This window comes from Lampris incognitus, chromosome 20, assembly GCF_029633865.1.
Source record: "Lampris incognitus isolate fLamInc1 chromosome 20, fLamInc1.hap2, whole genome shotgun sequence".
NCBI classification, from domain to species: domain Eukaryota; kingdom Metazoa; phylum Chordata; class Actinopteri; order Lampriformes; family Lampridae; genus Lampris; species Lampris incognitus.
This window is the reverse complement of record NC_079230.1, coordinates 11,896,671-11,913,335: the sequence shown is the minus strand read 5'-3', so window position 1 is coordinate 11,913,335 and position 16,665 is coordinate 11,896,671. Positions and strand designations below refer to the sequence as shown.

General features: G+C 43.8%; 1 protein-coding gene across 1 annotated transcript; it reads left to right on the top strand.

The window, feature by feature from the left end:
• The first annotated feature begins 456 nt into the window (after window positions 1–456).
• Window positions 457–15,974, top strand: ccnb3 (cyclin B3). Its single transcript, XM_056300693.1, has 12 exons — window positions 457–554; window positions 787–934; window positions 1,305–1,388; window positions 4,558–4,685; window positions 5,150–5,288; window positions 7,849–7,947; window positions 8,453–8,545; window positions 9,026–9,163; window positions 9,293–9,448; window positions 9,630–9,779; window positions 10,251–10,381; window positions 15,655–15,974. The coding sequence occupies exons 2-12, from the start codon at window positions 851–853 to the stop codon at window positions 15,770–15,772; spliced, it is 1,320 nt and encodes a 439-aa protein (XP_056156668.1). The 5' UTR covers window positions 457–554; window positions 787–850; the 3' UTR covers window positions 15,773–15,974.
• Window positions 15,975–16,665: the final 691 nt, after the last annotated feature.

Below are 16,665 nucleotides of genomic sequence, written 5' to 3'. Positions count from 1 at the left end.
GACTTCCGATTGGTTGAAAAAGTTTGAAATTTCTGCGAGCTCCGCCCACCGGGCTTGCTTCATTTTGTTTCACGAGAGTATCGGTGGCGCGAGTAGAGAGTTAGTGGAGCCGGCGGATGTCGTGTCTTCTTTTCACTTTAGACTCCTATTCCGAGTAACAAACTGACGAGATACGCTCTTACGTGTGATTTAGAGGATAGTTTGTCATCGGGTGCAATGACGCTTTCATGAGATATTTCATCGAGCGACTTCGGACACGTACTCGGTGAAGGTTGTAACGCAAACCGAGCGCTCCTTGACGACGGCATCTTAGCCACGCTCTGATTGGCCCGCTGGAGTCGAATTCCAGCCATTGAGCGCACGCTCAGGATTTTTGATTACGAGTGGCACGTTCACTTTGTGTGTGGCAGCACGCAAATCCGATCATTCAACACACTACTACTACTACTACTACTAAACAACAACAACAACAACAACAACAACAAACAACGACTGAAGCGTCTGTAGTCCAGGAGTGCAGCGGCTGACTTGAGGGTTCGGGAACTGTAATCACGGTAAGAGGAAATGTTGCGGACGTGTTTTCTGGCTCGAGAGGATCAACAATGCACCGACTTCATAAATGAACGTGCGAAAACAGCAATTAACCCCAGGCTGCACGCTCTGCGCAGAGGCCGTGCTACTCAGAAGTACAGCCCTTATTTCTCCCGTTATAGTCGGCGCTACAAAGTGATAGTTATTTTTCACATTTTCGAATCTGACCCGCCACTTGGCTCTTTCACCCACCAGAAATCCAGAAGCGGACCCTGCAGCGCAATTAAAAAGAAGAGAAGAAGAAGATCGAGAGTCAGCCATGCCTTTAACCCGGGGAAGGAAAGGCCTGGTCACCGCTGGGAGCAAGATACCCCAGTTAAATGCCAAAGCCAGTAACAGAAAGGTAAACGCGTCGTGCAGTCGCTCGAAATCTGCAGGGGGGGTTAGATTGCTGCACGACGTGGTGGTGAACACGGGCAACTGCTGCAGCTAAACAGTCCCCCCCTGGGCTGCAGGGCGTTACGTTAGCATGTGTGAATCCAGGGCACTTTAAGCAAAAGCAAATGCACGACTGTCGTGGTAATACGTGATGGTGCATTTAACTGGCGAAACGTCAAGGTCTGATGGAATGTGTTTCAGCAAACAGCTGGCTTATAGTCAAACAACAAAACGTGTTTTATCTCTCTCTCTCTCTCTCTCTCTCTCTCTCTCTCTCTCTCTCTCTCTCTCTCTCTCTCTCTCTCTCTCTCTCTCACTCTCCCGGTGTTTTACAGGAGGAAGGCCCCCAGGTTAAGAGGTCAACCTCTCCTCAAATTGGTGCACCGAAGAAAAGGATGGCATTTGTTGACATCACAAACGTAAGCATTCTGCGACGCGCCTAGTCAATTTTAAACATTTTCATCGGCTATAAATGGTTCGGAAGCATGAAATGGTGTGACAAACCTCATCTAGCTCTCTGCTTCCTGCGAGGTCCCCACATCTATAGTCTGCATGTCACAATAGCTGGTAATTCCAGATTTCCATAGCATCTTTCCCCGTTGTACCAGCAAATACTGCAGAATAACAGGGCTGATAGTTGAAAATAACTCCTTGAGCAGCTTAGTGAGACTGATGTCAAAGATGCAGGGGGAGGAATTCATATTGGAGACTGTACTGTCTGACACTGAAATTGTAATTTGTTGAAACTGGGTAAAAGAGGCAGAATTAACATGGGGGATGGAATGAGTGCAAGAGCCTGGCTGGATTTGGGACCTGATAGTCGCCACCTTATTTACAAAATGAGTGAGACATTTTTCTGACAATGCATCAAAGAGAAGTGGAGGGACCATTAATAACAGAATCAATTACCCTAAAGAGAACTTTAGGATTGTGGTTATTTCCTGATATTAGTTCAGAGAAGTACGCTGATCTCGCATCTTTAACTGCCTTCTGGTAAATTAAAATGTAGTTTTTAAGGGTGTATGTACTAATTCGGACTTGTTGATCTTCCATTGTCATTCTGATTTTCTACGGAGTCTTCTAGGGGCACGGGTGTGATCATCCAAGTAAGGTGTAATAAGGTGCAAATAGCCGCACTGGTTCAGGGTTGAACATGAGACCACGTGGCAGCCCCTGATGCCTGGGGCTGGGTGGCAGGAGCTGTATTTACAAAAAGTTAAATTACAATTTTAGGAAGTTATTTACAGAATAGGAGTTATTTACAGGGTAGTGCAGGTTTTATGTGGGGTGTCCGTATATAGAGAGCACAGCAGGGAAGATTAAAGGGGGTAGGGGGTCGGCAGGCAGCAATGTCAGCATCTCTGGGTGTCTGAGGGCTTGTTAGAAAGTCTTACTGCTATAGGGAAGAAGCTGTTCTTGTGGCGTGATGTTCTGGTTTGTATAGACCTCAGCCTCTTAAGAGACCATGGCCTGGGTGGGAAGGGTCAGCCATGATCTTTCCTGTTGACCGCAGTGACCTGGAGGCGTACAGGTCATGGAGGGATGGAAGGTTGGAGCCAGTCACCCTCTCAGCAGGGTGAATGATAAGCTGCAGTCTGCCCTTGTCCTCGGTAGTGGCAACAGTATACCAGATAGTGATGGAGGAGGTGAGGATGGACTCAATGATGGCAGTGTAAAAGTGCACCATCATTGGCTTTGGCAGATTGAACTTTTACAGCTGCCACAGTAAGTACATCCTCTGCTCTGCTTTCTTGGTGAGGAAGCTCTGATATTTAGTTCCCACTTGAGGTCCTGTGTGATGATGGTGCCCAGGAAGCGGAAAGATTCCAGTGTTGACTAGGGAGCCAGACAGGGTGATGGAGGCAGGTGGGGCTGGGTACCCTGAAGTCCACAACCATTTCAACTATCTTTAGAGCATTGAGTTCCAACTTGTTTCGCACCAGGACACCAGATGGTCAATCTCCCACCTGTAGGTGGACTCATCCCCACCAGAGCTGAGCCCAATCAGGGTGGTGTTGTCAGCAAACTTCAGGAGTTTGACTGACTCGTGACTGGAGGTGCAGCTGATTATATACAGTCAGAAAGAGAAGAGGAGAAAGGACACTGCATTGAGGTGAACTGGTGCTGATGGTCTGGAAGTCAGAAACGTATTTCCCCAGCTTCATGTGCTGCTTCCTGTCAGATAGAAATTCAGTGATCCACCTGCAGGTGGAGACAAGCACGTGCAGCTGGAAGAGCTTGTCCTGCAGCAATTCCGGGATGATGGTGTTGAAGGCAGAGCAGAAATCCGCAAACAGGATCCTGGCATAGGTTCCAGCAGAGTCCAGGTGCTGGAGGATGAAGTGGAGTGCTATGTTTACTGCATTGTCCACAGACCTGATGGCTATCTAGGAGAGCAGCAGGGAGTCCAGGTGTGGGTCAGTGATAGTTTTAAGGTGGGACAGAACAGGCGCTTAAAAGACTTCATCACCACAGAGGTCAGGGCGACGGGTGTGTAGTCATTGAGTCCTGTGGTCCTTGGTTTTTTGGGGACGGGGGTGATGGTAGAGGTCTTGAAGCAGGCTGGTCCATGGCATGTCTCCAGTTAGGGGTTAAAAATGTCTGTGAACACCGGAGACAGCTGATAGGCACAGTCCTTCTGGGTGGAGGGGGAGATGGGGTCTGGTCCAGTAGTTTGCAGGGGTTCTGTCTCTTGAACAGCCTGTTAATGTCCCCCTCCAGGATGGAGAGAGTTGTCCTCGTACTTGGGGAGGAGGGGGCCTCTAAGGTGGGCAGTTGAGTTCAAATTGCAATGTTAGCTAAATACATAGTTTACAGTTTTACTATTACCAAACAACTAGCAGCAGCTACCAAAAAGTTGTAGTTAATACTATTTATAAGTCACGAAGGAAATATGTTACACGCAGTTTGTGGTTCCGAGAGTTTTGTTTGGGACTAAGCCCAGAATGCTCTGGAGGGGGGAAGGAACCCCCCGACGCCAATGCTGCTGCCCCGTCAGCCCTCAGAGAACACGACGACGGGCACCTTCAGTAGCACAGCCGGAGCAGGGGGAACACGCACGGACCCGGTCGGATCGAAGTCCAGACTATAATGGCGGTTTACATTGCACAATGCGGCGGTCCAAGGTGCGTCGTTTTTCACCCGAAAAACGATGCACCGTCATCGTTTAATATGGCTTAACTTTAAAATGTTAGCAAATACATAACTTTCTAATATGATAAACCCACCACAGACAAGAGCTTTGTCTCACTGCTGTAGGGTTAAACAAATAAGCCGGGGTGTAAAAGGGGCAAGAAGTTCAGTTGGATTTCACAACCAAATTAATAAGAACTATAATTATACATTTTAGTTTGAATTTTTAACTTGAGGTTTGCAATATCCGGCAAAATATACTGAGCTTTTTTTTTTCTTCCCCTTTTGTCTACTGCTAATATTCTGTCCTTTTTCTTTTTTTGTGTGTGTCTTGTTAATCACATTACTGCTTTAAAAGTACCTTGGGCAGAAATTTCACATTTGTGATGGTAAACTTAGATGCATTTTGTATCGCTAAGTGTTTGTCAAGTTTTTAACTTTTGTTACTGTCTTCAGGCTCGCAAGGTTCAGATCAGCCTGCCAGGAAGAAAAAAGGATCCAGTGAAGAAGACTGTGAAGAAAACTGAAAACGCCAATAAAACTTTGACCTCCGTGTCAACTAAGAAGGAAGCCAAGTTGAAAAAGTAGTTGGTTGTGTTACTTCTTTTTTCTGTCTTAATTTACCCTGATGCTCCCTTCCTTTCTTTCTTGTTATTCCACAGGCATAGGCTTGCACGGAAAATCAGCAGCGACATTTCTCTAACTCCTCATATGATCCCAAAATACATAGTGTAGACTCTTTTCTGTCATTATGCATTTTCACAATATTCAGTCTGTTCTGTCCTTTCTGATTAATGGTCGAGCTGAGTGAGCTTCTTTTTCACCTTATTATGAGCAATGATTTAGATCAGCAGATGTGAAATTGGCCGCTGGTGTGAGAAAGGCCAAACTTGATAACAAAATCATTAAGGAATTTCATGGAGGGACTAAATTAACTGTCCTTTAGAGATTTTTATCTTCATACCAAAAAGACTTTGAATTTTTTAAGTTTTTTTTAATTTTGTCTACTTGGTGCAAAATAACTTGCATTCTCTCTTTCCCTCCCTAGGTCGTCCTCATTGAAGAGTCCTGATGAGGAGGTGAAGAGTGTGGCGGGCCAGGAAAAGGAGGTGAATGCCCCAGTAGAAAAGCTGGTGACTTCAGCCTCCTCTGTTAGAGAGCTGCCACCACACCTTCAGAAACCAGAGGTAAAAGGGTGGTTGCGAGTGGTGAAGGGTATTGAGATTCTATATAATCTACTATTACTACTACTACTAGTAGTTTTGGCTGCTCCTGTAAGGGGTCACCACAGCGGATCATCTGTTTCCATCTCTTCCTGTCCTCTGTCACATCAGCCACCTGCATGTCCTCCCTCACCACATCCATAAACCTCCTCTTTGGCCTTCTTCTTTTCCTCTTCCCTGGCAGCTCCAGATTCGGCATCCTTCTCCAAATATACCCTGCATCTCTCCTCCATACATGTCCAAGCCATCTCAATCTTGTCTTCAAACTGTCCAACTTGAGCTTTCCCTCTAATATACTCGTTCCTAATCCTGTCCTTCTTCATCTCTCCCAACGAAAACCTTAGCATTGTCAACTTTTCCTCCTCCAGCTCCGCCTCCTGCCTTATTGTCAGCGCCACTGTCTCCAAACCATATAGCATAGCTGGTCTCACTACCATCTTGTAATCCTTCTCTTTAACTCTTGCTGGTACCCTTCTGTCACAAATCATTCCTGACACTCTTCTCCACCCACTCCACCCTTCTTGCTCTCTCTTCTGCACTCATTTACTTTGAACAGTTGGCCCCAAGTATTTGAACTCATCCACCTTTGTCACCTCTACTCCTTGCATCCTCACCATTCCGCTGTCCTCCCTCTGTTCCTACTGACTTTCATTCCTCTTCTCTCCAGTGCATGCCTCCACCTCTCTAGGCTCTCCTCAACCTGCTCCCTACTCTCGCTATAGACTCCTGCCTGATCTCGTCCATCAACCTTTCTATCACCATTGCAAACAAGAAAGGGCTCAGAGCCGATCTTTGATGTAATCCCACCTCCACCTTGAACCCATCTGTCATTCCAACCGCACACCTCACCACTGTCACACTTCCTTCACACATATCCTGCACCACTCCTACATACTTCTCTGCCACTCCTGACTTCCTCATACAATACCACACCTCCTCTCTCAGCACTCTGTCATATGCTTTCTCTAAATCCACAAGGACACAATGTAACTCCTTCTGGCCTTCTCCATCAACATTCTCAACACAAACATCAAATCTGTGGTGCTCTTTCGTGGTGTTAAACCATACTGCTGCTTGCTAATCATCTCCTCTCCTTTTAACCTAGCTTCTATTACTCTTTCCCATATCTTCATGCTGTGGCTGGTCAGCTTTATACCTCTGTAGTTACTACAGCTCTGCACATCACCCTTATTCTTCAAAATCGGTACCAGTATGCTTCTTCACCCCTCAAGCATTCTCTCACTTTCCAAGATTGTGTTAAACGATCTAGTTAAAAACCATCTCTCCTAAACACCTCCATGCCTCCACAGGTATGTGATCTGGGCCAACCGCCTTTCCACTCTTCATCCTCTTCATAGCTGCCTTCACTTCCTCCTTGCTATTCTACCGCACCTCCTGATTCACTATCCCCACATCATCTAACCTTCTCTCTCTCCCTCTCATTTTCTTTATTTATCAGCCCCTCAAAGTACTCCTTCCACCTTCTCAACACACTCCTCGTTTGTCAGCACGTTTCCATCTCTAGCCTTCATTACAGTAACCTGCTGCACATCCTTCCCAGCTCGGAAGCAGTGGGCAGCCGTGTAGCTGAGAGCAGTGGGCAGCTGTTGTGCAGCGTCCGGGGACCAGTTCCAGCTCTACTTGTCAGGCCACAGTCAGGGGCACTGACAGGAGTATTAACCCTAACACGCATGTTTTTGATTTCTAGCTCTATGGACGCTTATGGACTTTATAAATTGTTTGGCAGACAGTATGGAAAACTATTCGAGCAGTTTTCTGACTGTATATTCTTCTTTTTTTTGGTCATTTTCCACCTTTACTTGATAGTGATAGTAGAAAGAGACAGGCATGGGCACAAGTCCATGAATACTGGGATGGCATCCAACGCTTTACCTGTGCCCCCGTCCATAGGGTTAGTGGCTGTGTCAGGAAGGACATCCGATGTAAAATTTTACCAAATCAGTATGTGGATTGACAAGACCATACCGGGTTAACAATGGCTGCCATTGGTGCTGTACCCTCACAGGGTACCCATGTAAACTATAAAATCTGCTGTGACGACCCCTGAGAAACAGGGAATAAGCTGAAAGAAGAAGAAGATAGTAGAGGGAGACAGGAAAGGCAGGGGAGAGAGGGGATGACATGCAGCAAAGGGCTCGGGGGCCGTATTCAAACTCAGGCCACTGTGGTAAGGACTCAGCCTTATACTTGGTATGCGCTCTACAAGGTGAGCCACCGGGGCGTCCCTGGCTGCACATTCTTCTGCAGCTTTAGACCCGATGTCCTTCCCATGTTGTGATTCTAGAAATGAAGGATGAAGTAAGGGGTATGTAGCAGGGAAAAAATAGACAGCAGCAAACTTAGAAACTTTAAGATTAAGAGGTTGAAGTGTGCAGCTTGCTCTTCCAGGGAAGTCATATTTCGGTTTATTTCCTTTTTTCTTTTTCTTTAAATTTGTTTATTTTTTTACCATTTCGTGTTGTGTCCCCCTCTTGCTTATTATCTGTCTTGCTTTCCTCTCTAGAGCCCAGAAGAATTTGACATTGACTCCCAACACTCTGATGACTGCTGCTTGACCTCGGAATACGCCAAAGACATCTTTGACTACCTCAGGCAAAGAGAGGTGAGCCACCAAAAGCTGCAGTGTTGTCGAATCTTAGCACCCTGTAACAACAGGGGAAGGATCTGATGTGTGTACACAACGGGGAGTCTATATTTCCCCCTTCAAAAAAAAGATTTTTTTTAAAAATAGTTTGTGCCTCGGCAATAAGAGAGGATGTCTTTTCCCCCCTTTCTTTCTTCCATTGTGTCTGTCTCCCTGTCCTCTCATCTTTTTAATACCCCTCCCCTACAAAACACTCACCCACTGATTGACATCCATCCTGCACTCAACTCCGTTTGCTGCCAAGTTTTCCACCGATATTAGCCTCAGGCACAGCTGTCATTCTGTTTCATTTCTAGCGCTCAGCTCTCACACAGCTCTAATACGCCGTCTTTTAAATTCCTGAATTCCTTTTGACGTTTGGCAATTCACACCAATGCTGCCAGTGCAACCTTTGTAAGCATTTCTTTGTGGAGTAAAAATGGCTCAATGCTTCAGAAAACATCTGTGTACCATGTTCCCTTAGGAGAAGTTTGTCCTTGATGACTACATGTCCAAGCAGCCCAGCATCAATGTCGGGATGAGGGCCATCCTGGTCGACTGGCTGGTGGAAGTACAGGCAAGTCCTCCTCTACTGTGCTGTGTGTGTGTGTGTGTGTGTGTGTGTGTGTGTGTGTGTGTGTGTGTGTGTGTGTGTGTGTGTGTGTGTGTGTGTGCATGTAATAATAATAACAATAATAATGGATTACATTTATGTAGCGCTTTAGACCCCCACAGCGCTTGTCTCAAATTTTAATACTTTTTGAATACATTTAAAGGGTTTGGCCATACAATTTAAATTTCAGATATAAGTAGAACAGTTTAAAACAAACAACCAAAAAATATATATATATGTATATATATTAGAACTCAGTCTAAAATAAGATTGTGGGTGTGAGATGCAAGACCCAAAGAGGCGTTTGTCAGTGCTCTTGTGTTCATATTAACTCGTCATCTGATGTCACGTCTAGCTTGTGTCAGTTTGTGAAGAGCTTGGACCCTGACGTTTGTGAGCATCTTTGTTTCACTGTGTTGACTCAACTGTGTATGTTTGTTGCAGGAGAACTTTGAGCTTAACCACGAGACCCTGTACCTGGCGGTGAAGATAACAGACCACTACCTGTCTCTCGCTCCTGTCATGAAAGAAAACCTTCAGCTCATCGGCTCCTCTGCCATGCTCATAGCCTCCAAGTTTGAGGTGAGCACAAAATAAAAGGAGATAAATATAGAAAATATACTTTGATTGAAAACTAAATACGCCAACAGCTGCAATGACGGTTTTCTCATGCACAAGGCATTGTTTTATTACCGTGGTCCTTTTTTACAGGAGCGCAGTCCGCCATGTCTGGACGACTTCCTGTACATCTGTGACGATGCGTACAAGAGGGAGGAGCTTATCTCCATGGAAACCACCATACTGCAGACGCTGAGCTTTGACATCAACATCCCCATCCCCTATCGATTCCTCAGACGCTACGCTAAGGTCTCTCTCTCCCTGGGGCATATCCCTATTCCCATGTTCCTGTGTTTTTGTACAATTTTCTTCATTTCTTTGATTCCCTTGAAGGTCATTTGGATAAAGCAGCGGTTCATAATATCGAATGCCAATCCAGTCACTAATGATGTTTGTCCTCTCTCAACTGTGCAATCTGGTGTGTCTGCAGTGTGTGAGCGCGGGCATGGACACATTGACGCTGGCGCGCTATGTGTGCGAGCTGAGCCTGCTGGAGATGGACCTGGTGCCGGAGAGGGGATCCCGCCTTGCCTCGGCCTGCCTGCTGATAGCGTTGGCCACCAAAGACTTAGGTGGATGGGTGGGTACTCCCAAATTCAGACAAGAAAATATACCTTTAACCTTGAGGATACCGTATATCCTCATCTATTAATTCAGCCCCCACCCCCAGCCTACCTTAGTAGGTTCCTTTATCCAGTTTTGGTCCTGGCTTTGGACCCGACCAGTTAAAGTTTGGCGGGACAGTAAAACATGGAAATGAATTTTTTATTTGTTTATTCTATTCATTTATTCAAGATTGTTTTTATTTTCTGTCTGTCTCTTTATTTTTTGTGTTTATTTTATTTTTATATTTTTCTCTTTATTTTATTTTTCTCTCTTATTTAATTTCATTTATTTATTTATTGTAATTTGATTGAGTCACAGTAATGATGCCAGAGATTTTGTTTTTAGCTTACCAGTTTATTTTGACATGGTAGGAATGGAGGATTTTTATAATGTGATTTAAAGTTATTTTAAAAGTCAAAGTCTCTCTCTCTCTCTCGCTCTCTAGTCTCCTATCCTGCAGTTCCACTCTGGCTACCAGGTGTCAGACCTAGCACCCCTGGTCAGGAGGCTTCACTCCATGCTCTCAGCACCCTTTGATGATAAACTCAGGGCTGTCAGGAGCAAGTACACACATAAGTAAGTACAATCACTGCAGGGTTGTTTTGTTTTTTTTTCCTCTCCCCCACCCCCCCAGTTTTGTTGGACTGATAGTGGACGATTTTGAGTGGTGCGACTTCCATCAGCATAAACATGAATATGGATGTATATAAGAAGGATGGAGATGTATAGATGGGTACACTTTTATTATTTGCCCACCAGAACTTTACTGCTGGAACATGCACTGGCTCACAAAGCCTGCATGCTCACACAAATGCTCTGCATCCACGGGAATCGTCCCCTGGCACTTGCTGAAAACAAAACCTCATCTGCTTTGGTTATTTCCAGTAGGACTGTAAGGATACTTCCCGAGACAGTAAATTCCCGATACAAATATGTTACATTCATATCAGTGAGATGAAAAATTAACTGATACTTTTTAAACAGCAAAGGGCGCTATCTACTTTTGAGGTTGCTTATTCCAGACATCGCTTGAGTCAATAGCCGTATCAGTGCGCAACAACACGGTGGCCACAGGTGGGACATTGTGAATGTCCAGAGATCTCAGCTTCTGCCTGAAAATCTAGGTGTGCTGATATTTCTTAAATAAATAAATAAATACCAAGCTAGACACAGGCCAAGCCTTAGTTTATTTAATAAGATTTTCTTTATTTGTATTATTCATTTATTTATTTTGATTTGGGATTTGTTTTTTAAATTCAATTTAGTTTTTTTTTTTTTTTACATTTTGTTATTTAAGAAAATGGTTAATTTCAATTTCACCTTTACAAAGAAATAGAAATATGCATTGTTTTGCATAGTTCATAACCTGCCTCAGAAATAAAAAAAAAAGGATTCTTTAACTTGATAAAGAAAAGATAAGAGATATATTTTGTAGATTTTTGTCTGAGAAATTCAAAAAAGTGTTTTGTTATTTAAGACAAAGGATATTTTCAAGTTAACTTTGGGTATCGCCCTGTCCATCCATGTCTCGCTCCTCACTGCCAGCTGTTTCCGGCTGCCGCTTTTGTAAGCGTCAGCATCGTGAGATCGATAACTGCTCTTGGTTTTCTTACCTTCTCTTCTGTATAGTCTGCCCTAGCCTCTTCATTTATCCTAAGGATTTCGCTATTTTCTCTGCTTAGTTCACTTATCGCTAGATTCTGTAGATTTCTTTCTCAAACGACTTGTGTTTAGTAGGTAGCCTTTCGTTCCTAGTTTATTACTAGCTTCGAGCTTAGCTTAGCAGTTAGCTCTATTACATTCGCAGTCAAAGCGGCCTCCTTAAAACGACGGTGTGGTGAATGTTCCGCAGTTACAAATAGGTTGTCTGTACTCGAGAGACGTGTCCGTGAGTTAGAGCGGCTTCGTTCGGCTAGGATTACGTTAGACGTGATGGGCACTCCAGATAGCCTTAGCCCTGGGCCTGACAGCAGACCTGCTGTTGTTAGCACTAGCTCAGCCTCGTTGGCAGATGCAGTGGAATGTGTCTCTGTTTGCTGACGTGGGAAGGCTCATAAGAGCAAGCCACTGGTCATGTGGCCTGGTCTGCAGTCACATCTCCTGACTGCAGAGCGGTTTTCACCACTCATCAGCCCTGTTGGTAGTCCTACTGGCCAGCATGCTTCTCCTGCTCCTGTCCACAGAGTAAAGCAATGCATGCTAGTGATAGGAGACTCCATTACCCGCAATATCAGATTAGTATCGCCAGCCTTAGTTCACTGTTTTACCTGGGAAGAGAACAATAGAGAACAATCTTAGGATGCTGGCATCAAGGAGGGAGAAACAGGGAATCCAGGCACACAGCACCACTACTTTCAGCAACATTGTCATTCATGTCGGCACCAATAATGTTAGGATGAAGCAATCAGAGCTCACCAAAGCCAACCTAGTCAGGATGCTTGAGTTTGCCAGAAAGATGTGTTGGCATCGATTAATTGTCTCTTGTCCCTAACCTGTCAGGGGTAATGATGAGATGTACAGTAGGCTCACCTCAATGAACCGCTGGGCTGGCATGTTACTGCAATGAGCAGGGATTCGGCTTTGTTGATAACTGGCCTTCTTTCTAAGGCCGCCCTTACCTGCTGAAAGCGGACGGCATTTACCCTACTGGGGATGGCGCCGCTCTTTTGTCTAGCAATATAAACAGGGGTGCACATAACTTGGTCATTGTCATCACTTGTAGCCATTTGAATTTGAATGGCAGGTAACAGCCTCCATATTTTCAACAAAGTCTCTTGTCTCCATGCAGACCATCTGATATTGTGAAACTTTCCTAGTTTCACAAAGTCAATGCCATTCTCATCACATATCTTCTTTAGTTGTACTGTTCTTTTCTCGGCCCCACTCTGTAAATAAAAGCTTAGCAACTTGACAGCGGAGCGGTTAAGTGTCTCACAGTATGGTACCACGCGATCAGCTGACTTTGTGCAGTTCTTGAGGGTGTGGGCAGTACACAGAATAGGCATAAGGGACTCCCCAATCGCCACTATCTGATGCAATTTGGGAACAACCCCATTGTAAACTCCATCGTTGACTGCTGCTCTGTCTGTACACACCGAGACCAACTTCGTCTTCCACTGATCCGCTAAACCACAAGTATGGAAGAGTTGCTTCAGTCCGTTCACTATGTCCTGTGCCGCTCGGGTCACACTGAAATTCATTAATCCAATGAAATCTGAGGTACGTAGCCAGACACAGACACAATGTACACAATTTCCTGCTCCACTTGTGTTGTGTCTTCTGATTCATCAAAGAGCACGCCCCAAAATTCAGCTGCCTTCAATTTTTCACTCAATTCTAAACTGATTGTCTGTGTGATGCTCTGCATGATGCGGGTCCCCCCCTTCTCGTGAATGATATGCACTCCTGACATAAATCCAAGCCTCTTCAAAAGTGCGGTATCCTCCTCATATGAACGCATTTGGTGTGCATGTTTTGCTTTGTGAAAGGCCAACAGGAAAATATTACACAGTGCTTGACGCTGTTCTTGATTCAGTTTGTCCTGCTACGTGTCAAGAGGGTGGGTGGATTTCTGATAGGCTGCACCTGTTATCAATAACTTGCACTATGTTCATGTGCTCTTTACTCTTCTCATGCTTTTCAAAAGCTGGATGACTGAAATTTTTTGCCCCTATATAAAAGGCGCTGCTTTTATGCACAAGGTTGGGATTTTCACTGCATATTTTGCACCACATCTCTGTGTGGCCATCATCTGTTTGGAGCCCGGCTATATCCTGCAGCCACTTTTCCGTGAATACACATTTTTTATGTACAGGTTCAGTCTGGCATTTCTTTGGAGGTGGTGCAACACCAAAGTAATTACTTCATGTAGGTTGCTTCTTGGACATTTTGATGATGGGACGAAAATCCTAAAACCAGAGAAAAAATGGAACGTTAAGCTAGTTGTAATGTAAGCTAACAATTGAGCTGTTAAACCTTGAGCTGGAGTTCAAGGTTTAACAGTTAACCTTGCTAACTTGGAAAAAAACCGCATCCACTTAATCAAGAATGAAGGCTAAAAGTTGCATGATTAACAACTCATTATTAAAATTGACACATTTGTCACAATGACCTCCTTACCAGTATATATGGTGAAAATCCCGTTGTTTCAGTAAGTAATTGTGTCCCAAAAATGTTGGTACGCAAAAGCACCTCTTTTCGTATTATCTGCTGCACATCATTTATTTTGAGCATGCATGCACACCAACACACCAGTTATGTGCACCTCTGAATATAAGTAACTGTCTATATTTAGTTTGAGGGATAGCTGTTTCTGATCTGAATGTCTTGCCAACCGCATCTGCGATGTCAGATCATTTTCTCATTAAATTTGAAGCATTATTGGCCTGCCCTGTTAATGTCGGCACAGATGTAATTGCCACTCACCACATTGGTCCCTCGACTGTAGCTTCATTTGGCAAGCAGTTGCCTGAAGTCTTGGCTCCTTTCACTGTAGACTGACTTTGTTGAAAAATTCACTAGTGACTTAAATGTGGCCCTCTAGTCTCCTCGATTCAGTTGTACCTCTCACTACCAGAGCTAGGCGACTAAAAAGGCCTACGCCCTGATTTAATGATGAGACTCATGCTCTTAAACGGGCCTGCAGGAGACTGGAATGTAAATGGTGAAAATCAAAATTGGAAGGTTTCTTACCCATCTTGGCATGAGTGTTTATTGAAGTGCAAATGTGCTTTAGGTGCTGCGAAAGCAGCGTATCTCTCTCGTTTAATCAATATTAATAAACAGTCCCAGGTTTCTCTTTCACTCATTAGCTAAGTATATTAAAAAGCAGCCATCTATTAGCTGCCATCTGTTGAGTCCTTTAAATGCAAACTTAAACTCATCTTTTTGTCTTAACCTACAATCAGTTGCCTTTAAGTTGAGTACTTCACAACCTGTACTGCATGGTGGGTCGGTTTCTGTCTCAATTAATTTACCAACCACTGTTCTGCCGACAAGATTATAGAGTATAGATTATTGACTACTGCAAACTGTGCTCTTCTCTCACATGTCTTTTCTCTGAGTGATGTCTTGTCCTTTCTCTTCGCCCGTGTATGTGAATGGTGTGATGTGAGTGTCCCCTGTGTGCATGTGTAGTCTGTCCTCCTGTCAGGTCTCCATGATGATGGTGGTCATGTGGCTCAGGTCCTGGGCTGTTCCAGTGGCATCTGGACACTGCTTGGCATCCTCCTCATCATATTCTTCATATATCTTATAATTCCATTATAATTCTGTTATCCTCTTTCAATGTTGTATTGTGTAAATTGTGTAAACACAACATCCATTTGCACGTCTGTCCATCTTGGGAGAGAGATGCCTCCTCTGTTGCTCTCCCTGTGGTTTTTTCCTACTTTTCCTCCCTTTTAAAGGTTTTTTTTTTTTTTTTTAGGGAGTTGTTCCTTATCCGATGTGAGGGTCTAAGGACAGGATGTTGTGTTACTGTAAAGCCCCCTGAGGCAAATTTGTAATTTGTGATAATGGGCTATACAAACAAAAATAATTGACTTGACTTGACTTTTACAAAGAAACTTAAATGTGCGTACTTAGAAGTAAAAAACAGGATTTTTTTTAATTTGATAAAGAAAAGATGTGAAAACAAATAGTTTAGATTTTTTCTGAGAAATAATTAATCTTTTTCCGTCGTAATTTGTTTTCAGTCTGATGAGAAAATCAAACCGTGAACCCCGTATCGTGAATCGTATCGAATCGTGAATCGAGTGTGTCGTTACATCCCTTATTTCCAGTAATTTAACACAACTTAAATGTTCCTGATATTTACGGTGTTTCTCTTGTTTTCTCAAATACTTTAGGGTGTTCTTTGCGGTTGCCTCTCTGCCCCTGGTGGACGTTGACGTTTTGGAGAAAGTTTTGTGTCCGTGCGACACGGCCCCCTCCACCCCCCCAGAATCTCCAGGAAAAGATGCGTGACGCTACATACATTTCCCTGTAGAGAATGCTTGTAAATATTTTATTAAGTGTAATATTTATATCAATGTTGTCCTGTCAGTGTCGTTTGGTCTCATTGCAAATAAATGCTTTGTATTTCCTTTTCGAACTGCCCTGTTATCAGGTCGTGACTTTTTATATTGATCGTTGATTATGTTTGTTTTAGTAGTTTGGGCTAGTTTTGTGTCAGTTTGTTGATCTTAAAATGTTAATCCTCAAGTGATTGAGGTATATTTCTCTTTTTAGATTTTTTTTTGTGAGGGAAAAAAAAAAAGGAATATGAGGGAGGAAAAATGGCGGAGTGTTTTCATTTTCCTCAGAAGTGGGAGATGTTAACATTCAAAGGTAGAATATATGTATGTTTTTCCCTTCCTCCAGGTTTATTCTTATAATTTTTATACATCTAACTCCGTATGTATCCATATTTAGCCATGTGTATCATGTTTATGCTGACCCATAATTGAATTGTTTGTGTACAAGAAGTGATGATGTGCTAATTTTTCAAAACAGTTGTGATAAATCCTCTTAGAAATAAAGAGATGTTAACTGCTCACCCATACATTAGCCAAGCTGCTTACGCTGTGATGACAAGTTTGTTTGACAAAATGTGACTCTTTTCTAGAAACTGTTGAATTAATTGAAATTAAGGTGGTATTCAAAGAGTTTTGTAAGTATTTGCAATAAAACATCAAATCTCATCTGTGGGTGCCTTGTCCATGTCTAGCCTCCTTCCAAATGCATCCCTCAATGTGGGCTCCTATTCTTCTCCCAAATAGGCTGCGATGCCTCTGCACATCCATCCATCATCCAAACCACTCGTCCTGCTCTCAGGGTCGCGGGGATGCTGGAGCCTATCCCAGCAGTCATTGGGCAGC

Excerpts from the sequence above, each read along its gene's own strand:
- ccnb3 (XM_056300693.1), top strand. The coding sequence starts at position 851 with ATGCCTTTAACCCGGGGAAGGAAAGGCCTGGTCACCGCTGGGAGCAAG. Across the intron at positions 7,948-8,452 it reads ACTACCTCAGGCAAAGAGAG|GAGAAGTTTGTCCTTGATGA; the intron begins GTGAGCCACCAA and ends ATGTTCCCTTAG. Across the intron at positions 8,546-9,025 it reads ACTGGCTGGTGGAAGTACAG|GAGAACTTTGAGCTTAACCA; the intron begins GCAAGTCCTCCT and ends TGTTTGTTGCAG.